The 24,896-nt window shown below is 42.4% G+C and overlaps 1 protein-coding gene across 1 annotated transcript in view; it reads left to right on the forward strand.

Annotated features, from left to right (window-relative positions):
• LOC126251866 (glycine receptor subunit alpha-3-like) overlaps positions 1–24,896 on the forward strand; it is a 718,212-nt gene that overhangs the window by 686,535 nt on the left and 6,781 nt on the right. Inside the window, exon 10 of the mRNA XM_049952553.1 lies at positions 10,590–10,810. Within this exon, the coding sequence (XP_049808510.1) occupies positions 10,590–10,810 (221 nt within the window). The remainder of the gene's footprint in view (positions 1–10,589; positions 10,811–24,896) is intronic.

The raw sequence follows: 24,896 nt of genomic DNA on the forward strand, positions 1-24,896 counted from the left end.
GAGATTGGAGCGCGCACGGAGGCTTTTAGACAGTCGTTCTTTCCGCGAACCATACGCGACTGGAACAGAAAAGGGAGGTAACGACAGTGGCACGTAAAGTGCCCTCCGCCACGCACCGTTGTGTGGCTTGCGGAGTATAAATGTAGATGTAGATGCTGGCCGCGTCACCGCTGTGACCTACAGCGAGCCTGTTGCTCTGCGAGAGCTGTCCTTCCGGAAAGCTGTCACAGCTGGCAGCCATATGCTGGAAGTCGGTACCCGTCTTCTCTATTCATATTGGCGGGTCGCTTGAGTATTTCTATAGCCTCTCTAATCTTCCTCCTCAAACTAAACGGCTGTTTCGCCAGTACGCGGGCCTCTCGGAATTGATCTTCATCCTGCACTGTTTCTGGTGTTCTGCCACCGCTGTTTGTTGTATTGTTTGAGGCGGATATACCTCTCGTGTTCAGTTAACCTTGTGATTATTGGACGCCCAGTCTCACCTACATACACCTGTACACATTCGCACCCGATTTCATAAACTACGGTGGCATGAACCTGGTCAATTGCATCTTTCGTCGAGCCCAGAATGTCTTTTATTTTGTTGTTGCTACGAAAAATCGGCTTAATGCCTGCCCGACGGATAATTTTCCCCAGACCTTCAGTAACCCCTTGTACATATGGTAGCACGACGGTGTTCTGAACTTCGTTCTGCATTTCCCTGTGGCCCTCCTCTTTCGACGCTATGGTTTAGTGATGTATCAACCTCATGTCGTAGCCATTAGCTCCAAAAATGGACCTGAGGTTCTGTAGCTCAGCTTGCAGATTGTGTTCATCACTGATCCTGTAGGCTCTCTTAGTTAAAGTTTGCACGGCCGAATTATTTTGCGTGGGATGGTGGTGGGAGGACGCATGCAGATACCTCTCCGTGTTGGTGGGCTTTCTATAAACTCTGTGTACAAGCTTCCCCTCTGGCTTACGGTAAACTTCCAAGTCGAGGAAATACAATACCCCGTTCTTTTTTATCTCCATGGTGAAGTGAATTTTGCTGTGCTGCTCGTTGAGATGTTCGTGAAAGCTCTGAAGCTCTTCTTCTCCGTGTGGCCAGATAACAAAGGTGTCATCAACGTATCGTAGCCAGCATTCTGGGCGTAACGGTGCGAACTTGAGAGCTGTTTCTTCAAACTCTTGCATAAAAATGTCTGCTGCGGCCGGCGAAAGGGTTTCACCCATAGCTACACCATCCGTCTGCTCATAAAGGGAATTCGCTCCGAAGATTGAATGTTTAGTGAGCCATACAGATTCATACATCAAGGACTCCACCCATTTTATAGCACTTCTGAAAGAAAATCGTGTATCGGATTCGGTTCTGATTGTCAGTTTTGACGTGAAGTCTTTGTTCGCGAATGTGCCCGTGACGGACTCCATGAACATCTTAGAGGAGCGCATGGCACCTGATATCTGCGAACTAGTGCGCCACTGTTTGGCGACCACCTATTTCAGATGGAAAGGGGATTTTTATGAGCAGACTGATGGTGTAGGTACGGGTTTCCCTCTTTTGTCGCCCGCAGCAGATCTTCTTATGCAAGCGTTTGAAGAAAGAGCAGTCCAGTCCGGACAGTTGCGCTCAGAATCTACGCATCTACGCATCTGGCATCTACGATATGTAGATGACACCTTTGTTATCTGGCCACACGGAGAAGAAGAGCTTCAGACCAATAAAATGAACTCCTAATACCCTTCCTCCTCACCCTCACATCCAATGACACTACTCCTCCATAGTATATAAGCATCCAAACTAGTGCTCTTCAGGAGTTTGCAATACACCCTGAGGAAGGCGCCTTGCAACTGTCGCCGAAACGTCGGAATTTTACATATGTCAATGCGGCCTCAATCCCAGAAGAATTTTATTGACTCAGGAAAGAGGATGTCCTGCGTAGGATCGGAGAGGAATGGAATATGACAAGGAAGGGACAGAATGATAGGACACCTGTCAAGACATCAGGGAATGATATTCATTGGACAAGAGGGAGCTGTAGAGGCAAAAACAGTAGAGTATGTCAGAGATTGTAATAATTTCAGCAAATAATTGAGGACGTAATTTGTAAGAGCTACTATGAGTTGAAGAGTCTGGAGCAGAAGAGGAATTAGTGGTAGGCCGCATCAAACCAGTGATAAGACTGATGACGCAAAAAGAAGAAGAAAGCACCATGTCACGCAGCCAATAGTGTGATGGAGTGGTTCTAGGAACACAGTGGCGGGTTGCAAATGATGTGGTGCGCCCCCGCCCCCCTCCCCCACCTACTACTCGACAACTCTGAATCCGTTCGAACGCGATCGGAATGCTATTGAAAGTGTCGTTAGAACCCATAGCCTCGGTCCCTGGAATTAACGGAACTAGGTAACTTGTGTGTGTACATGTGATGTCTTCCCTTTAGCAACCTACCAAAGCCTCAGTGCTTCCATGTCACGATGCGCGATCGCTGTTATCCGTGCCAAAAATGGACATAGCCGCATTAGGTGGGTGCTCAAAATGTTCTGGCAAATCAGTGTCTGTGGAGATAAAAGATCATCGAAGAAGACTGCCTTGAAATACTTTCGGGTTGCCCTATTGATTAGCTAACGTACGATAATGGTTAATAAATTTCAACGGAGTTGTTAAAGTTATCATACGTTTAAAAGCAAAACAAAAACAATCATCAAACATTCCAAGATAAAGCGTGTTATTTAAGATGTGAGTATTTGCTCAGCCTGCGGTAATTTTTTGATGCTAATGTTTAGTTTTGGTAGCTTTTTCGTTAAAAATAAATGTCGTGTAACTTTTTTTGTTTTTCTGTTTTCTTATCCGTCTTTTTTCTTTATTTTTTAATATTTGTTTTTTATTTTTAACCACTTTTTCTTAAATTTCTGAAACCGAAGCAGGAGGGTAGCTAAAAAAACAAATAAAACAAAATCATAGCCATCCCTACGGGGCACCATCATTTGTGTCCCTGCCAAACAAAAATGAACTCTTACCTCTTCAGACGTTGGTTCAAAATGGTTCAAATGGCTCTGAGTACTATGGGACTTAAAATCTGATGTCATCAGTCCCCTAGAACTTAGAACTACTTAAACCTAACTAACCTAAGGACATCACACACATCCATGCTCGAGGCAGGATTCGAATCTGCCACCGTAGCGGTCGCGCGTTTCCAGACTGTAGGACCTAGAACCGCTCGGCCACTCCGGCCGGCTTTCAGACGTTGCCTTCCTAACTATACGTAACCACACCCCATCTAAAATGTGAAGAAACTATGCTACATGGGACTAACGTGTGTGCGCCAATCCACAAAAACACAATGAAATTAAGGGTGGCAAGGGTATTTCTAGCAGGGTGCGGAAGATGTTATTTATTTTTTTATTTATTTATTTTTTATTTTTTGTTAATATTGATATCAATGTGCGAACAGTCATAGATAGTCAAGACTGGAAAACTAAAACAGAATGAAAACATCATTGCAGACAGTAAACATAAATAACATGAAAATTAAACTACCACTTCGTAGTTAGGCTTCCCAGCGGCTGTGCCGAATGGTAAAAACAGTTCAATGTATGATCGTATGCACTTCGTTCTCACCTCATCTACCACTGCCTGGAACATTCCAACTACACTGTGGGCTGTGAAAGGCGAAGCATCGTCGATATTTGGTATGCCCGGCAATAGCATAATGTCTTTCCTGCAAATAGAGCCAGAAGTCAAGTAAATTCTTCTGCCCGTCACGATAGAGGTAATGGACCGCATGTCCACGTGCCCAGGTGACGAAGTTGGTTCGACTTTTGGGGTAAAATGTCTCATCCTGAAACAATAACGTGCATGCAGATAGATGCTCCGGCGTAACTCGCGAGAGATAAGCCAGCATCTGTCACACTATGTGCCAAACCGAGTCCATCTCTCCAGTAAGCCTGTCTCAGAGACCACACAGCAAAGGCGCTAAGGGCAGTGCAAATAACAATGTAGATAATGGACATCCCTGTCGTACTGATCGGCAGATCGGCATGGGTGCTGTCATTCTTCCATTAACAAGAACTCGAGAAGTGACTAGGGCCTCCCGACGGGTAGACCGTTCACCGGGTGCAAGTCTTTCGACTTGACGCCACTTTGTCGGCTTGCGCGTCGATGGGGATGAAATGATGATGATTAGGACAACACCCAGTCCCTTGGCGGAGAAAATCTCCGGCCCAGCCGGGAATTGAACTCGGGCAATTAGGATTGACATTCTGTCGCACTGACCACTCAACTACCGGAGGCGGACAGCTTTTTCGTTGAATTATACTTTGTACTATTTTCTTGGCAATACTTAAGTTCACAACTTTAGGTAACCTCTTAGAAATATATACCGGTCGCTTCAGAGAGCTGTAAACGGTGTACAATTGGTACCAAGACTTAAGACTTTAAAGCTGACATATGTCACGGCAGCGAGTTTGTAAGTTTGTGACAGCTGTTTTAGTGTATCACAGTGACAGGATGAGTTGTTTCAACGAGGAGACAGAATAGCAGAAAGCAGTTCTTGTATCCGGACGTATTCGTGATCATATTTTCAATAAAGTTGCCAGAATTGTTAGTGTATGAATGCGGGCTGTCTACTGTGGAGGAATGATGTACCACTCGCAGCGTGCTCACATGGCTTAGAAACAGTAGTAGTAAGACTGTCCTAACTGACAGGGATCAGAGGAAGGCATCATGCCTTGCCATTAAAATTCGATTTCAACCCGAAAAGAGTTGCCACTGTCAACGAATACCGACCTATCCCAATAAATTTATCAGCTAACAATGCAATGGGGACTCTGTGAAATACATATTTAATACCTCGCGAAAGTTATTCATCACATCGCCAAATAAACTGTACGTCTACATTGGACCTGCCGCGCGGGATAGCTGGGCGGCCAAGAGCGCCTTGCCACGGTTCGTGCGGCTCACCCCGTCGGAGGTTCGAGTCCTCCTTCTGGCGTGGATGTGTGTTTTGTCCTTAGCGTAAATTAGTTTCAGTTAGCAGTGTGTAAACCTAGGGACCGATGACCTCCGCAGTTTGGTCCCCTAGGAGTTTATCACAACTATCCAGCTGACATTGGGCCTAACAATAGAGAATCTATGTGTTTTGAGCGGTCCGACGATTCGTAATTTTGTCCTACGACCCAGAGAGAGAGATATACACCACCACAGTGTGAGGCAAGATTATATTTTTCTGTTTCTCAAATATAAAATCACTTGATGAGAGTTATCACTCCTTGTGCAGTTTTTATGAAGTGCTCTTAAATCAAAATTTCCATGTTTATAATGTTAATATGTAATTGTTGTAATCATTGAGATATATAAGGCAAAGAGAGTTTTAAAGATTAGGACTGGTACGTCTTCCGAACAGTTACTTTTAACTCTGAAAACCGAACACGTGTGGGTGAGCGCTCTAGACGATGGGAGGAGTTCAGCCACTGAAATTGTCCTTAACAGCGGGTTTGGGCAGCAAGGAAGACTCGTAAGAGAAGGTCACGTGAGTGAGCTGTCCTAACAGCGTGCGACTTCTCGCAATCGTGACACTCGTGAGTTTCAGAGGGCAGAGAAGAAAACTGTAACACCAGTTTATCCCATTGCACTATATCAATGAGTTTTCTCAGAACTTCGGAGGTGGAGCAATCCCGCGCCATTTCCAACGCCATCCAAACTCTTCACAAGATTACGATGTCCGACGACGCCAGCGCCATAAAACTATAAGAGGATGCTTATAGTTGTCACTAATTTAAATCATAAATATGAGCGGCTCTTTGGAACACACTGGTTTTTCCAGAATGTAGTGTTTTGTTTCAGCGTAGGTGTAGTGTGGTAGACTGCATTAGTGACTTATGTTATTATTTCTGGGGAAGGTTCCATATTCATAGTTTACAATTGGCGTGATCCAGTATCATAAACATGCAGCAGAATTTAGTGACATGAAATTTTCTTTCGTCGAAAAAATCATAAACAGATCTAAATTTAATAACAACCAACTTCCTATATAAAAGGTCATCAGCATAGTATTCTATTTCAAAGTCATTATTTTATATTACTTGAATACTCAAAGAAATTGTCTTATTTATTTTTCATTGTGTGTTATTTGCTTGGCGAGCAGTATTTCAGCATTGTTTCAACTACTGATATTTCATTATGACTTCTTTCGTTTGAAAGTATTAATGTTCTAATCTGAGTAATTAATTTAAAACTAAATTTGTGAAGATAACTGTTAGTGCACTTGTACGCCTCACTATACGTCTCTAGTGTTCAAGATCTTTTCGATATTACTGTAATTACCGTTTTATCTTATTAAGAATGTCTGTCAAGGTATTTGAGCAAAGTGATTGACACATTTTAAAGTCAATATTCCAACCTGCAGTTTGCTGAGGGCCTTAGGTGCCTCTGTGTTATTTTGTGACTTTTTTGGAGACCATAACTTGATGTCACTTACTAAGTTACCATGAACGCGAACGAGAATGTTTATTGTAACGTTTTCGGTGACCAAGTGTTTCCCTTTGTCCAAAAACTTCATGGTGCGTATGCTATGGACACTCACATATACCAATATGAGAAATAGACAAATTTCAATACCGTGTCAATATTGAACCAGAGACGCAAACGGTGTTGTAATATGCCCCTGGACAATCATAATCTAAAGGACAGGAAATAGCTGAAGCAATAGTCACATCAGAAGAAAGACGGCGATAAAATTGACGAAAAGCATTGCTATAAAAGAATTGTGGCACAGGGATGAGGAAATTGTTGAACACTGTGCAAAACGTCACAAAAATGTGGTCATTCGCTGTTTGTGAACAGTTAAGACTACGACTGATGTAGTACTTCGATTTTTTCCTGAGAAAGGGTCATGTGACCACCAACCAGAAACCGGGAGCAAATAGGTATCTTGGCAGCGGCTGAAATTCGGTAGCTTTGCACCAAGCAAACCGAAACTGGTTTCGTTTCTCGTAATTTATACGGCCAGAGTGCATTTTGAAGAAAAGTAAATTTTTCTTAGTGTCAACCTTACGAAAAGAATGATTATCAAAAACTAGTGCGACGGTAATCGAGTAGACTAGGAGAAAATCGATTTATTAAGTCTGAATTACTAAAGAAAGAAAACAATATGTATCCATTCAATGTACTTGCCCACAAAAGTATCTTATCTACGAATCGATAGAGCACAAGCCATATTCACTACAAATTGTAATGGAAGTGTGAAGAAATTCGTAGCCATCACATTTTCGGTCAATTGAAGAGCAACATTCTTGCACACTTTTCTGTGTCAAACTTCAGATATGGAGAAAAAATAGAGAATTACACACAAATTTAAATAAATTTCTTGCTATAAAATCTCATCCGCTAGCACACAAAATTTTTTGTTGTTGCATTTCAAATATGGTACACTCAAAAACTTTATGATCTTATTCTACGCAAGCAGCTTAGTATATTTTTTATATATGTTCACCGGACAAGGTTCGTACAAGCATTTATTGACCTTGTAGCAGATCACGATGACGTTGCAGGATCATTAACATGCCGTCAAGTATGCAAAACCGGATGGTCGGTCTTTGTGCAGTCAGGAGGAGGTAGGGAATAGGATCATGTTTATGTATCAGAAATCGTACACAGACTGCCGAAGTTGTCTCTCTGAAGTCAGCATCCCAGATGCGTACGCCATTTCTGGGCTGTTGCGTCGCGGTCGCTACTTTAAGTAGTAGTTTAGGCTGCATGACCCAGAACAGGTCGATGACTGACGGGGAGTACTTCTCACTGCTGGCTGCGGGCTATGACAGATACTGCATAGCGGTATTTGTGGCCGCTCGACCTGGCTCTTTGATGAGAGGACATCAGTTTTGACCACTTAAACAACAGAAACATTGCGGCACCAGGCCCCGAAACAGCGTAATCCTGGTCACCACTGTGACGGTCTGCCTCCAGTGCTATGTTCTGTCGACGATGTTACAGTCCCGGAACATCTGTCACGCGGCAGCGTAGCTCATTTCAGTGCCAGAGTGAAACTTTCACCACGTCAGGTCAGCTCCTTTACAGCCTCTGGTAGAGGAATAAGGCGACAGCCTTCTTGTCTCTTAGCCGCAGGTTACGGACACCAATTTCGGAAATAGTGGAGCAGCGATGTGGAGGTAGTGTCCGTATCCTAAACACTGACTAACATTAGCTGTAATTTTTTGCGTATTTCGCGAAATATACATTATTTATAATCATAAATAGTGGTCATCATACAAAATGGGAAAATTACCTGAAAATGTTATTGTACGTATTACCATACGTGAATGTCATATCTAGGCACGCCTGAAGCCATAGCCTAAATTCGAAGCTACTCAAATATTATCCAACGTACAGTACTGGTCTAGTATTCGTAAGAGGAAAGAGAAATTCTGTTAAGTATAAAGGTCAAGTATAAATTTTCCAGAAGTGGGATCTATCGTAGGGAAAGTGAAAATTGCCTGTTGTTTTATTGTCAATACGGAACATAACAGGAAAAAACATTTTTCTTATGTCAGGTACAGTCTCAATGAAACAGAACTAGCCCGCATCTCGTGGTCGTGCGGTAGCGTTCTCGCTTCCCACGCCCGGGTTCCCGGGTTCGATTCCCGGCGGGGTCAGGGATTTTCTCTGCCTCGTGATGGCTGGGTGTTGTGTGATGTCCTTAGGTTAGTTAGGTTTAAGTAGTTCTAAGTTCTAGGGGACTGATGACCATAGATGATAAGTCCCATAGTGCTCAGAGCCGTTTGAACCATTTGAAACAGAACTAAGAAGATAAACATATTGTCACTTGATAAACACAGACAGGAAAGAAACCCTTGCGAAAGAATCCACTGGAGACACAGCATTTTCTTTTCACTGTCATCTTGAAAAAATACATTGTTTATAAACCAACTGTCCCTTCTCGGAACTGGAAAGATTTTGGGATGCGATTAGGCATACTCCCTAGCAAACTGATCAGATGAGAATGTGGGATATGCTCCCATTTCGTCACAGCTGTCTCTATGGCTCCCTGTGGGGTCACTGGTGGGACGGGACAACTGCAAACCGTTCGTATTAACAATGCCCATGCGTCCTCAGTGCAGATGAAATTTAGAGAATAATGAATGCATTAAATCTCAATGATTCTATGTACGACTATGAAGGCGTTCACAAGACTATGGCCGCCCGTGGTGGCCGTGCGGTTCTAGGCGCTGCAGTCCGGAACTGCGGGACTGCTACGGTCGCAGGTTCGAATCCTGCCTCGGGCATGGATGTGTGTGATGTCCTTAGGTTAGTTAGGTTTAAGTAGTTCCAAGTTCAAGGGGACTGATGACCTAAGATGTTAAGTCCCATAGTGCTCAGAGCCATTTGAACCATTTTGAACAATACTATGATGGTGTAAGCGTGGGTTGTCGCCCGGCAGCGTGAATGCGGATACACACGTTCACCATCTGGAGAAAGGATGTTGTCCCTATAGTGCACACCAGTCGTCCTCCCACGTGGGAGCACAGTGGGGGTCCTGCGTTCGTTCATGATTCCACCCCAAAACATGAATGAACCGTCTAGATAAGGGAGGCAGTCAGCGATGCAGAGTAGGGCGTAAACGTTGTCTTTGTTGCCTTCTCGTGCGAATATTACTATTGGCAGGGTGAAGTCTGATACGGGCGTCAGCAGAAAAGATTGATCTATTCCACAAAAAGTGATTTCGAGCGCCTGCGACTCGAATCCCTCTCTGAATCCGATTTGGAGCAGGAGCCTTGAGAGGTCTCCTGACACTAACCCTTGCTCATGTGATGACACCTGCATTCCTGCAGCTGTTTAGAAATGCTACCGTAAACGTTTGGCAGTATGCTGAGTATCTCTGCTTGAAGTTTTAGGCAGATATCGGCCTTGCACTAAAGTTGCTTTTCTTCCGCGGTCACTTCTTTGATGATTCTTGACTGTTCCTTCCGCTATAAACTTGTTCCCGATTTAGAGACATCAGTTTGGCTCTTAGCAATATTCGCTGCGACGTCCACCAGTTTGATGCACTGCTCCATTAGATCGTCTATACGGAGCGTCTACTATAAGTTCTTCTTGTCTGAGCGCTTCAGTCAGGAACCGCGCTGCTGTTACGGTCGCCGGTTCGAATCCTGCCTCGGGCATGGATGTGTGTGCAGTCCTTAGGTTAGTCAGGTTTAAGCAGCTGTAAGTCTAGGGGACTGATTACCTCATATGTTAAGTCCCAGAGTGCTTAGAGCCATCTTCTTGTCCGAACCATCCTGAGCAACACATCTCTCGTAAGCAAACACAGTATAAGTACTGCAATGTTTATGTTGGCTGGGACCAGAATAATGGACGTTTCTTCATTCAACTGGTAGCTATGTTTGCACACACAACATCGCTTTTACAGTATTATACGAAAGCCAGTTGATAGATGACGGCCACTGATGGGATCGCGTCTACGAACTTCAGGTGTTTCGTTTTGTTACATATCCAACAAAATCACGCCTTAATGAATGTAATACGATCTCTCTGATACAAATCTCGAGAATAAAACATAAATCCGCAGCTAGAAGTCATAATGGCAAACACGCTACAGGGTGCCTGTGAATGTTTTCAGCGTTCGTGTTCTGCGCGCTGCTGGAGTTCACGATCGTGAACTACATGTGGCGCAAGTCGTCAGACCCGCTGCTGGCGGCCGTCGGGATGTCTGCGGACGCCGTGACGACCAATGGCAAGGCGGCCGCCGCTGGGGCTGCGACGACGGCTGCCCCGCCCCCCGAGGCAGCCGCCGGCGCTGGCACCGACGCCGCTGTCGTGAGGACGCCCACGCAGGCCGCGGTCAGTGGCCCCTCTCTCCTGCCGCCTTGTTCTCTTTTGATGATGATGATGATGAGTAACACTTTTCAGTTAACACTACGCCACGAATAATCAATTTTATAGTGAACAAGTAGCTGGGTTGCAAGTGAGTATATTCTTAGCAGATATCGATAACCTTATTGACACCAGAATTTCAGTATTAAAGAATGCATATCATAGAATATAAAAATTGCAAATTGTTTTCAACGGTGTCCTACAGATACTTATATGCATTTTGAAACCGGAGAGCAATGAAGAGAACAAATATTCTCCTCAATAGATCAAGGCGCGTGGCAGATTACCGCCACAAATAAATAGTGAGTTGATAGAAGTCGTGGGATACGGCTTAATATCGTGTCGGACATCCTTATACTCGGCGTAGTCCAGTAGTTCGACGTGTCATGCAGTCTGCAGGTTTTTAAAAGCTCCCCACACAAATATTGAGGCGTGCTGCCCCTGTAACCGTACATAATAGCAAAAATGTTGCCAATGCAGGTGTTTGTGCACAAATTGACCACTCGATTAAATCTCATGAATGTTCGGTGGATTTCATGTTGGGAGATGTGCACGGCGAAATTAGTCTATCGAATTGTCTATGACGTTCTCCAAACAAGCCTCGAACAGTTGTGGCACGGTGACATCACGCATTGTCAGCCATAAAAGTTCCATCCTTGTTTCACTGCCAATGGCCGAACATAATCACTCACATCCAGTCAGTGATCGAGTCAGTTAGACCAGTGGGCCCAATCCATTCCATGTAAACACAGCAGACAAATTGGCGGGTACACATAGAAAATGTTTGGGGAAAGTTAAGCAAAGACTACGTTTTATTGGCAGGACACTTAGAAAATGTAACAGATCTACTAAGGTGACTGCCTACAATACGCTTTTCCGTCCTGTTTTAGAATACTGCTGCGCGGTGTGGGATCCTTACGAGATAGAACTGACGAAGTACATTCAAATAGTTCATAGAAGGGCAGCACGTATTGTATTATCGCCAAATATGGGAGAGAGTATCAATGAAATGATAGAGGATTTGGGCTGGTCGTCATTAAAAGAAATGCGTTTTTCGTTGAGACGGAATCTTCTCACGAAATTGCAATCACCAACTTTCTCCTCCGGATGCGAAAATATTTTATTGACACCCACGTACATAGGGAGAAATGATCACCACGATAAAATAAGGGAAATCAGAGCTCGTACGGAAAGACATAGGTGTTCCTTGTTTCTGCACTCTGTTCGAGATTGGAATAATAGAGAATTGTGAAGGTGGTTCAAAAATGGTTCAAATTGCTCTGAGCACTATGGATTTAGCCGGCCGGAGTGGCCGAGCGGTTCTAGGCGTTTCAGTCTGGAGCCGCGCGACCGCTACGGTCGCAGGTTCGAATCCTGTCTCGGGAATGGTTGTGTGTGATGTACTTAGGTTGGTTAGGTTTAAGTAGTTCTAGGGGACTGATGACCTTTGAAGTTAAGTCCCATAGTGCTCAGAGCCATTTGAACCATTTTTGAACCACTATGGGATTTAACTTCTAAGGTCATCAGTCCCCTAGAACTTAGAACTACATAAACCTAATTAACCTAAGGACCTCACACACATCCAAGCCCGAGGCAGGATTCGAACCTGACTCTAGTGCCTAGAACCGCTTGGCCACCCCGGCCGGCGTAGGTGAACCTTCTGCCAGCCACTTAAATATGACTTGCAGAGTATCCATGTAGATGTAGGTGGAGCCACCATCAGGTTGTACAGTGTCCTGTTGACAGTTTGGGCCGTGGCTTCCTGGGGTCAGCGCCATACGTACACTGCACTCGTGGCTTCGTGGGGTCTGCGTCTACGTACGCTATCATCAGCCCTTTACAACTGAAATAGGGACTCATCTGACCAAACCATGGTTTTCCAGTTGTCTAGGGTCCAACTGACGTGGTTACGAGCCCAGGACAGGACCTGCAGTCTCGCGGTAATAGCCGAGCGGTCTATGGCGCTGCAGTTATGAACTGTGCGGCTGGTCCCGGCGGAGGTTCGAGTCCTCCCTCGGGCATGGGTGTGTGTGTTTGTCCTTAGGATAATTTAGGTTAAGTAGTGTGTAAGCTTAGGGACTGATAACCTTAGCAGTTAAGTCCCATAAGATTTCACACAAATTTTTGAACAGGAGCAGCAGACGACGTGGTTCTGTAAGCAAAAGCACTCACATCCGTCGTCTGCTGCCACAGCCCATTAATGCCAGATATCGCCACACTGTCCGGAAGGATACGTCCGTCATACGTTCCACATCGATTTCTGAGTTTATTTCAGGTAGTGTTACTTATCTTTTAGCACTGATAGCTCCACACAAACGCAACTCTTCTCCGTCACTGTCTAAAGTTTCGTATTCTCGGCACACTTCTGACAATATGAGTCTCAGAATATTAAATTCCCAAATGATTTCCGAGCTGGAATGTTCCATATGTCTAGCTCCAACTACCATTTCGCATCTAAAGTCTGTTGTTTTCCGTCATGCGGCCATACTCAAGTCGGAAATTTTTTCATATGAATGACCAGTGTACAAATGATATTACGTCAACGCACAGCTATTTTATACATTGTGTAGACGATACTACCGCCATCTGTACATGTGCATATTGCTATTCCATCACTTTTGTCACTTCAGTGTATGACGGTCATGTATTTGTCTTTCTTGACCTATGGCAGATTTAGCAATTAGTTTGGGCTAGGTCGTACCACAACGGCGGAACATTGCCGGTGGGCTACAACTTTGTCTCACTCCTTTCTCAACCACTGCTTCCTTTTCATACCCTTGACTCTTGTAACTAGTGTCTGTTTCCTGTACAAATGGTAAACAGCCCTTCGCTCCCTGTATTCTACCTCTACTGCCTTTAGAATTCCAAAGAGTGTATTCCACTCACTACTGCCAAACGCTTTCTCTAAGTCTACAAATATTATAAACGGAGGTTTTCCGTTCCGTAACCTATCATCCACGATAAGTCTTAGGGTGAGTATTGCCTCGCTTGTTCCCATATTTCTCCGTAATCCAAACTGATGTTCCCTGACGTCAGATTCTACCAGTTTTTTTTTTTTTTCATTACTCTGTAAAGAATTCCTATTCGTAATTTGCAACCATGACTTATCAAACTGAGGGTTCGGTAGTTTTCACACCTGTCAGCAACTGCTTTCTTTGGAATTGTAATTATTAAGTTATTCTTGTAGTGTGAGGATATTTCGCTTGTTTCGTACTTCAAGCACGGCAGATGGAAGAGTTTTTTTCAATGCTGGCTCTCCCAAGGTTATCAGTAGTTCGGACATTAGCCATTTTACACTTCCTGTCAATATGAGATTTTAAATGTTTGTATACTCTTTCGCCTGCTTCTTTTACACCATTTTTTATATACTCTCTTTTAGTCAGTTAAATCCAATGTGGGCTATGTTATCTAAAGTTTTCTACTAATCCTTTATTTTTTTCACCTATTTTATCCTCTGCTGCCTTAAATAATTCATCTCCCAAAGCTATCCATTCGTCTTCTGCTGTGTTCCTTTCCACTGTTCTAGTCAACCGTAGCCTTATGTTCTCTCTGAAACTCTCAGCAACCTCTCGTTCTTTCAACTTATTCCGGCCCCATCTCCTTAACCTCCTACATTTTTCCCAATTCTTAATTTTTAATCTGCTTTTAATAATCAATAAAATTTGGTCAGAATCCACCGCTTGCCCCTGAAAATGTCTTGCAATTTAAAATCTGGTCCCTAAACCTGTGCCTTGCCAACTTGAAACTCTGTGGTGTCTGCAGGTCCCTTCCGCACATACAACCTACATTCATGATTCTTAAACCGAGTGCCAGCGATTATTTTATTATAGTCTGTGCAAAATTCTAAAAGGAAGCTTCCTCTTTCATTTCTTTCACTGAGTGAATATTCAGCTACTTCTTTTACTTCTCTTCCTTTTCCAACTATCGAATTACATTCCCACACCACAATTAAATTTTCGTCTCCTTTAATTATCTGAATAATCTCTTTTATCTCATCTTACATTTCTTCAGTCTCTTCATCACCGGCGGAGCTACTTTTCATACAAAGTTTCAGTACTGTGGTAGGTGTGGGCGTCGTGTCTGCCTTGGCTACGATAATGAGTTCACTAAGCTGTTCATAGTAGCTTACCCGCATTCCTATTTTCATTTTCATTATTAAACCCACTCCTGCATTACCCCTATGTTAAATCTCTGTATTCACCTGAGCAGAAGTGCTGTTCCTCCTGCTACAGAACCTCACTAATTCCCATTGTATCTAACTTCAAAGTATCCATTTTCCTTTTCATATTTTCTAGCCTACTTGCCCGATTAAGTGACATATCATTCCACTCTACGATCCGAAGGATGCAATTTTTGGTTTTCCTGATGACGATATCCGCCTGATTAGTCCCCGAGCGGAAGACATCGTCATTTAGATAAACAGCTGAGCTGTACGCCCTCGGAAAAAATTATGGCTGTAGTTTCCCTTTGCTTTCAGTCTTTCGTCCTGATGATGATATCCGCCTGATTAGTCCCCGAGAGGAGATCCGAATGGGGAACTATTTCAACTCCGGAATATTTAACCCAAGGGGAAGACATCATCATTTAGATAAACAGCAGAGCTGTACGCCCTCGGAAAAAATTATGTCTGTGGTTTCCCTTTGCTTTCAGTCTTTCGCAGTACCAGTACAGCAAGGCCGTTTTGGTTGATGTTGCAGGGCTAGATCAGTCAATCACACAGTCTGTTGCCCCTGCAAATTCTGAAAAAGCGCCTACCCTCTTCAGGAACAGCAAGTTCCTCTGTCGTCTTAAAATATACCCCTCAGCTGTGGTTGCATCTATGGTACGGCTATCTGTATCGCTGAGGCACGCAAGCCAACCTACTGACGCCCAGATCCGTGGTTCATCACTGAACTAGAAAACACTTGATATTTAGTAACAAAATCATAATGGCTAATTCCAACACCACAGTTCCACTAAAGATAAACATGAACAGTAGGAAACTCGAAAAGCAAGGATCTGGAAGCATTTATAAGATGATGGATGTCAAAATTTGTGTGGACAGACGAAGTACGCAGTAGTGAGGTTCTAGAAGAAATGAGCTTGAAACGAAGTCTCTAGAAAGTATTGAATAATAAAAGATGGAGGCTGTCGGTGTACTGTAAATCATCCGGAAATAGTTAACCTGGTATCAAAAGCAGCAATAGATGACAAGTCTGCACATTGACGGATATTAGAGTCTGCAAGATAACTGCTGTTTTATTATTATTTTTTGTACGGCACAGTCATAAGAGCATTTCATAATTTCGTAACTGCCTTCGAGCAGCTTCTGTTTATATCCAGCGATTCAACCCGATTAAAAATTGAAGGCATAAAGCCTGTAGATGAGTCAGCGATCATGTTACTGCACTTTATTCGTGCAGGTCCTTTTTGATCACATAAGTTATTCAATTCAAAATTAAAGGTTCCGGGCACTGCCATCTTCAGATCTGTTACAAATAGAGAAACAGTGGTGTAACCAAGTAAGTTCAATTAACCGAAGCGAAATCTACAGCAAGCCAAGTGTTAGGTAAGAAAAATAAAAATTATTTACATGATTAAGAGCCATCGATACCTGCCACGCATACCATAAAGATATTCTAAAGTAGGTATGAACATCAAAATCTGTGTAAATAGGTACATAGTATGTGGTGTTGATAGCCTGAATACATCCAATATTTATACAAATAAATGAGGCCAGCAGAGGACACTGATGAAAGAGTACACAGGTAACCAGTATCATAAATTCAGTAATTAAAATGCAGGATGCATAGTCATTAATTGAAATTAATTCATGTGGCTAAATAAGCATTTGACAATAAAACATCAACTGTCATAAAAAGCTTGGAAATAAAGACCTACTGAAATAAATTTAAATTCACGAACAAAGAAAATGGCCAACGGGATTACTGCTGAATGGACAGAATAAGTTTAACTTGAATTATGTACGAGTATTCACAGTCTAGTTTGATCAACCTAGAGCGCCTCAGTAACTCAGCCGTCGTGTGCGCCGGCCACCTGCGGCGACGAGACTGGACCTTAATCCGAAAGCGCCGCTGCAGGGACACAAAAACAGAAGCCACGAGGCGGCGCCACCGAGATTCCACTACGAATGTGTAATTGACTATCGATATTTGAATCGATTTTCACTGGTTTGGTAATTATCTTACATTTACGGTTATGCTTAATAGTTGTGTCGTGCTGAAAGTTTTCGATTTAGGGATGTTTTGTTTCTTTAAACTTTTTCCTCTGAGTTTTACGGAACAGTGTCCTATCTACTTTGCCAGTATAGAAGCGTTCTTTTATTACTTTTTACACCTTTCATGTGGATTTTAAGTACGGACTTTATTTCCACAAATTTTATGAGAGTTGATGCTTTCTTGTCAGATACTTATTTTGCCAACAGAAGTAATTTTAATCGACAACGCATAGTTTGTTTTTACTACCGAATTTACGGCACTGATTACACATGTGGCTTAGCATCGATATCCTCTATTGGTCTCAGTTATTTTTAATACTGCACATAATCAAGACACCAGTAACATTTACTGTGTACCTAGATATACAGGGTGGTCCATTGATAGTGAGCGGGCCAAATATCACACGAAATAAGCATCAAACGGAAAACCTACAAAGAACGAAACTCGTCTAGCTTGAAGGGGGAAACCAGATGGGGCTATGGTTGGCCCGTTAGATGGCGCTGCCATAGGTCAAACAGGATATCAACTGCGTTTTTTTAAAAGTACGAACCCACATTTTTATTACATATTAGTGTAGTACGTAAAGAAATATGAATGTTTTAGTTGGACCACTTTTTTCGCTTTGTGATAGATGACGCTGTAATAGTCACAAACGGATAAGTACGTGGTATCACGTAACATTCCGCCAGTGCGGACGGTATTTGCTTCGTGATACATTACCCGTGTTAAAATGGACCGTTTACCAATTGCGGAAAAGGTCGATATCGTGTTGCTGTATGGCTATGTTTGATGCTCTGTATCCTGGCCGACATCATCCAAGTGTCCGGACCGTTCGCCGGATAGTTACGTTATTTAAGGAAACAGGAAGTGTTCAGCCCCACGTGAAACGTCGACCACGACCTCCAACAAATGATGATGCCCAAGTAGGTGTTTTAGCTGCTGTCGCGGCTAATCCACATATCAGTAGCAGACAAATTGCGCGAGAATCGGGAATCTCAAAAACGTCGGTGTTGAGAATGCTACATCAACATCGATTGCACCCGTACCATATTTCTATGCACCAGGAATTGCATGGCGGCGACACTGAACGTCGTGTACAGTTCTGGGCGCAAGAGAAATTACGGAACGATGAAAGATTTTTTGCACGCGTTCTATTTAGCGACGAAGCGTCATTCACCAACAGCGGTAACGTAAACCGGCATATCATGCACTATTAGGAAAAGGAAAATCCACGATGTCTGCGACAAGTGGAACATCAGCGACCTAGGCGGGTTAATGTCGTTATGGGAGGAAGGATAATTGGCCTCCATTTATCGATGGCAATCCAAATGGTGCAATGTATGCTGATTTCCTACGCAATGTTCTACCGATGTTACTACATATGTTTTACTGCGTGACAGAATGGCGATGTACTTCCGATATGATGGATGTACGGCACATAGCTCCCGTGCGGTTGAAGCGCTATAGAAAAGGATATTTCATGACAGGTGGATTGGTCGTCGAAGCACCATACCATGGCCCGCACGTTCACCGGATCTGACGTCCCCGGAATCCTTTCTGTGGGGAAAGTTGAAGGACATTTGCTATCGTGATCCACCAAGAACGCCTGACAACATGCGTAATCGCATTGTCAATGCATGTGCGAACACTACGCAAGGCGAACTACTCGCTGTTGAGAGGAATGTCGTTACACGTATTGCCATATGCATTGAGGTGGACGGACATCATTTTGAGCATTTATTGTATTGATGCGGTATTTACAGGTAATCACGCTGTAACATCATGAGTTCTCAGAAATGATAAGTTCACAAAGGTACATGTATCACATTGGAACAACCGAAATAAAATATTCAAACTTACCTACGTTCTGTATTTTAATTTTAAAAACCTACCTGTTACCAACTGTTTGTCTAAAATTGTGAGCCATATGTTTGTGACTATTACAGCACCGTCTGTCACAAAGTGAAAAAAGTGGTCCAACTAAAACATTCGTATTTCTTTACGTACTACACGAATATGTAATAAAATGGGGATGCCTATTTAAAAAAAAAAAACGCAGTTGATATCCGTTTGACCGATGGCAGCGCCATCTAGCGGGCCAACCATAGCGCCTTCTGGTTTCCCCCTTGAAGCTAGAAATGTTTCGTCCTTTGTAGTTTTTTCGTTTGATGCTTATTTCATGAGATATTTGGCCCGGTCACGATAAATGGAACACCGTGTATAGATTTTGATGTCGATAACTTCATCAGAATACTCTTATGGTGAGTATGGCAGCTACGCAGGGTCGTTAATCATGTTAATAATATATATTTTTCTTATGTATGACTAGGCACGTTGTAGATTTCGCTTCAGATAACTGAACTTAGTTGGTTATACCACTGTTTTTCTATTTGTAACAGATGTGAAGATAACAAATTTCAGAGACCGTTAATTGTGAATTGTACACATTATGTGATCAAGATGGGCCTCTACAAATAATCTGGTTACGACATTGTAGGATGTTCATGTGGTTGTGTCGTACAACTTACATTATAAGAACGAATTTGTTGATGGACAGTAGGCCTAATTCATTTTTGCACCACCAGCGTATCTGCAGGCGTCTAATGCATAGTTCCAAAGGGAGTACATAATGAAATAATATGCCTAATGAAAGTAACAAAATAACTGTATTGTTAAATTAAACCAACAAACTACTGCGAAATCAAAATCTAACATTAGGTAATACTCAATGGCGATTTGCTCAACCCCAGCCATCATCCCTGTCGTGCTCTCCACCGACAAGAGCAGCTAGCCTTTGCTTTCCAAGCCTGTTGTTGGGTGGAGTTGATTAGTTGCCTGCACTGACACACTCCAGGCATTGTAAACTGACTCTTCTTTGGCGTGCTGCCCGCAGCGTCGTGGGAATGCTATTGTTGAAGCCTTTGCAACTCTTCGACGACAGATCTGAGCTAATTTCGTGTGCGTGGAGCATTTCTGCGACGTCACTCTGAAAGAGTCGACTGGCCTCCATCCTGCTCACCCGGGTACTTGACGACAAATATCGTTGTGGTTTCGATTGGATTGATACGTGGAATAATGTGTGCCTTGATACCGCTGCTTGGCTCTCAGGCTGTCCTGGTCAGTGATGGGAGACATCTGAAATTCCCACATTATACTGGCCCACAACGTAAGTAACCTATCTGCTTTCTGAACCAATGTGCGTCCATGTTTGAGCAATGCATTGCTATATGGCTGCATCTTATCCCTTTTACCAAGTTATCAGGCGTGAAACTAATGTTGAATTCGTCGATGAATAGATCCTTAAAATTCCATTCGAGAGTTCCCTTGCCCGCCTCCTCGTCCCGCCCACTGTACTGTACATATTGGACTACTCCTGTCACATCGTTTGTACAGGCGTAATTTCGTACTGTGGATGTTGACACATATTTTACAAGTGTCCCCATGAGGTAGCGTGCAGATTGGTTGTATTTTTCTCGCAAGACGTGCGGGTCACAATTTCTGGACTCCAACTGTCAGATAGTGTTTCTGAGTGCGGCTGGCCACTACAAGTCACATTTTCAATATTTTTTGTCGCACACAGCGGGTAAATGTTCGGATGAAATGGCTCTGGTGTATAGCAACGCGACGGGAAACTTGAATTTCTGAGAACTCTTCTTACCCCTATAGAGGTAAAGTGCACATTTTCCAAATTTCAAATGACACATTGAGGCTTACTGACAAAACTGAGTGGTGTTGAGGAACTGTAGTTTACACATGACGATCCGAGCTTAGATATAGTCGATTGAACTAGATGGTATCGAAATTACTTCCACACATACTAAAAAGGTGCTCCTACGGAGCTGTACCCTGTGTTAAAAACAGCATTGGCTAAAGGGTTTCTATTGGAAGATACTCAAAATCGCCAAGGTTTGATCATGATACAAAAAATATTATTTAGTCGATGGTGCTAAGTGTAGTAGACATGTACTGACGATACGAATAGGACACTGGAAGAGAGACGACGTGATCGATGTAATAAAAAAATGGATGAGCTTAAGAATGTTTGCAGTCAATAGATTTGTATCCTCTAAGGGATTACAGAACTATGACAATTATACTGGCTGGCAGTTATTGAACTACATAAAATAAAATCGTCATAACTTCTGTGTTAGGACGTTCAAACTGCAATGTTGACCACGGAGCCTGGTGGAATTAGTATGAGCATGAGCACGCGCCTAGTTTTGTCGGCCTCTATCGTTTGGATGGGGTCATCAGTAAGTAAAATTGACGTTTTCGGAGCACCGACAATCCACATTTCGCTGTCAAGAAGTCTCTTCACGCTCGTCGAATCATCTGAACATGAGCAAGTTCGTTTGAAACCTCTAACATTTGTCCAAGATAGAATTTGTAAGATGAAATAGCTCATTATTTACATGACAAACTGCTCCCTTCCTCTACGACCTGGCAACCCCATGTTGTCGGCCTTCTCTGTAAGTTTCTTCTAAACTGCACAAAGTTTTTTGAGTCTGGAGACAATCTAGAAGGCTGCATACATTTCCCTCCACGTCCGAGTTTTCATCAAGCGACCAATTCTAATACAGGAAGACGATTACTTGGAGCTGGCAACGGTCGGCGGCAGACTGGGACATTTCCACGAGGCGTCGCCGCTGCGAGCTGGGGACGACCGCGATGAGGTCTCCTACGTCTTCAGCGACGACACTGCCGGCCGAGCGCGAGTGTACTGCGTGAGGTTTAAAGCTGATATCACTCTTCACTTGAAACACAGCCATCAGCATGTTCTTGCACGGTACACGAGCACAGCCATTAAACAACATTAGCACTCCTAACCAACAGCTACCACAGTATGTACAATTTATTGTATGCACCGTTTCAGAATTTATTTGTCACGATAAATTCACGCTACTGAACAAATTAGTTTAAAATTTTCGTTAGGGCACAATAAATTTTCTGTGACAGTGTCTAACACAAACGTTATGTTACAGAGTTGTTTTCAAGTGTCTGGAAATTTTGTTTCCCCACAACATGTGACTACTGAAGCAAACATTACGTAGAGTTCTCATGGATTACATTTGGTACAGCTATCGTTAAACAGTGTAATTAGGAACTGGTACTATTAACTCTGGTGTACAGTACATGCAATTGTTTTATCAGTTACTAAAAGGCAATACCGTTGCCCATATTTGAACTCTACATAAAATAAAAGTAGATGTGACAAAAGAGAAAGCTAAAATTCCTATCAGTCACGAATTTCCCACCATCTAAGTGCTTTGGTCGAGGGGAGAAAATAAATACTTCATTGACTTCAATACTTGTAACATAAAACGCCACAAAAATCATTCTCGAGTTGCTGAGTACCACGTAGCTTTAACATGCAGGAACAATAGGAGTAAGAGAGTCTGTGATCTAGAAATACTCCCGTGATTAGCTTGTTCCTCGAATGAGTTTTTTGAATTTATTGGACTATGTAGGTAACGAGTAAATAAAAAAGACTGCTTTGTTTCCACTGTCAGATGCTGAAGAAACGTTTTTCTCTTTAAAGATACAGCACAGTTGTGACACGCCTTTCAAATGCATGAGAAAAAATCTTACCTGCAAGATTCTTTGACATTTGTGAATTGCTTTTGCACACAGAGTGAACACGTTTCTATGAGATTGCTGATGATTGCATTCGTACATGATTTTAATAGCCAAATAGGTATTATCTAAATACCTGAAGTTATGATGTTTAATGTCTCACACAGCAGCCCCATTTATTTATCACTTTTTCCGATAACCAAGAATACCTCTCTTCCCATTATCCAATTTTTGAGCGAAAATGACACGTGAATTCGTGCATCATACCAAGTTATGAGAAAAAATGTACGATCAAGTGCTGCTGGTGACCGTTCTTAATTGCATCGTGAGTGCCTAATCTTACAGCAGATACTCTGATAGCTGCTGGAGCACGGTAGCTGCTGCATCAAGTGTCCCATGTACCTGCAATGCACACTTGTGCTTGCATCTGCAATGTGAACATAGTCGTAAACACTAAGATAACTAACAGTAATGAGAAGTCATTTCTCCTATCTTTTCCAACTAAACTAAAAGTTACTTCTTTTCGAGCACGGCGTAAAATACTCATTAAGGCAATTAAGTAGTACTGGGGATGAGTGGGATTCTAAGGCCTATTCAGTGATTAATATTTAGTTCCCGGAAAATTATGAGAATATTTTCTTTCCTTCTCAATATTTTTTTTCTGATGAAGCTTGTGCTCCGTCTGTGTCAAACACGATGTGGACTAGGCCAAATATGTTTGTGTTTCTTTCTTCATCAGAGATAATAAAAAAAGAAACCCATAGCTGTATCTGGAATAATCAGGTACTAACTCAAAAGCCTCTCATGATTAAGATCATTTTATCGTTTGCCATTACAAGTAAAACAGATGGTATAATAATCCCATTCTAAGTGCGAGTATTAAATAGGGAACAATCTCTGTTGTGCGTTCTGTACCCCACATATTAATTTGCACAGATCTGGAAACATTTAAGGCTGCACATCTAGTTTTTTATTAATTTATCACTGGTTTGTATTCAAGTTCTGTCCATATCCCTGAAAATTTATGTAGAAATGTACAGGCGGAATTAATTCAACCAGGAAACTTGTGTAATAGTTACAGTTAGTGGAAAGCGGACAAAACCGTTACTGCATTATTGCACTTTACATTAATCTATATCCCGAACAACAGCTTTATTGGCTATTATTGGAATGCAGTCTGTTGTTATCTGGGACTTACCACAAGTATGTCAGATGAAACTGTATGTTTATTAGTCACCATTCACAAAAACTTAACTGAATTTCGTAACAGCCACGAATACCGGTAACATGTCACTATCCTCAAATTGTAATGAAGTGGAATGTATGTGCAGCCTCTTTATCATACTGGGAGCAACTAAAATAAGCATGGACGATACAAACACACAGACTGTTAGCTGTCTTCAAACTATCTGTAAAAAGGTATCTTAACAAAAGGAATAACTTCTGTGATAGAGTGTGAATTACGAGGGAAACCGTCGAAACTACAGAAGTTGAGATGGTAAGCGCGAGTTTAAACTATGCGGAATTTTTCTTTTTCTTTTATGAACTGTACCTGGTAAGGATCTCAGGCTGAGGAGGAGCGGTCTATCGAACAAAGGTTTGGAACGTACTTCATTTGACCATAAATTCCATTTCATTACGGTTCTCCCAATTAATCTCGGCATGACATTTGCCTTCCCTAAACGACCTTTCCATTTTTGGAAGCAAGCAACCGCAAACCTCTGACTTAAAATTGAGTTTCACAACATTGCCGATAGCGCAAACTATGGTAATTTGTACGTAATATCGAACGAGCATGAAACTTCTTCCATAATTCTACAGTAAGACTATAATCATGTGCATCTGTGAGAGTAACTTTCTTGAAAACAGGGATAATCTACGTGTGTTTCCAGGCGTTTGTAAATCTTCGTTTCTCCATCGGCCTACGATGAACTACTACAAGAAGGGAGCAAGTTATTTTGCGTAACACATATGACCAAGACATCAGCAGTGGCTCAGTAATACTGCAGCACTCCAGTTACAATTATCGAATCTACTTTTACACCTGGTTGATTGTAAACCTTCGAGAACTTATACATCCCTAGGTACTGTTAGTTTCTGAATTGTTAAGATATACTGAAACATTTGTGTTCCATTGGAAATATCTAAAGTATGTGTACATTTAGGCCACTTAATTCAATTATTTTTGTACATTTTCCAATCATGTTTTAGTATTCAGTACCGATAACAACAGTTTTAATGTCCAATACCGTGGAAATATA

This window comes from Schistocerca nitens, chromosome 4, assembly GCF_023898315.1.
Source record: "Schistocerca nitens isolate TAMUIC-IGC-003100 chromosome 4, iqSchNite1.1, whole genome shotgun sequence".
Lineage (NCBI taxonomy): Eukaryota > Metazoa > Arthropoda > Insecta > Orthoptera > Acrididae > Schistocerca > Schistocerca nitens.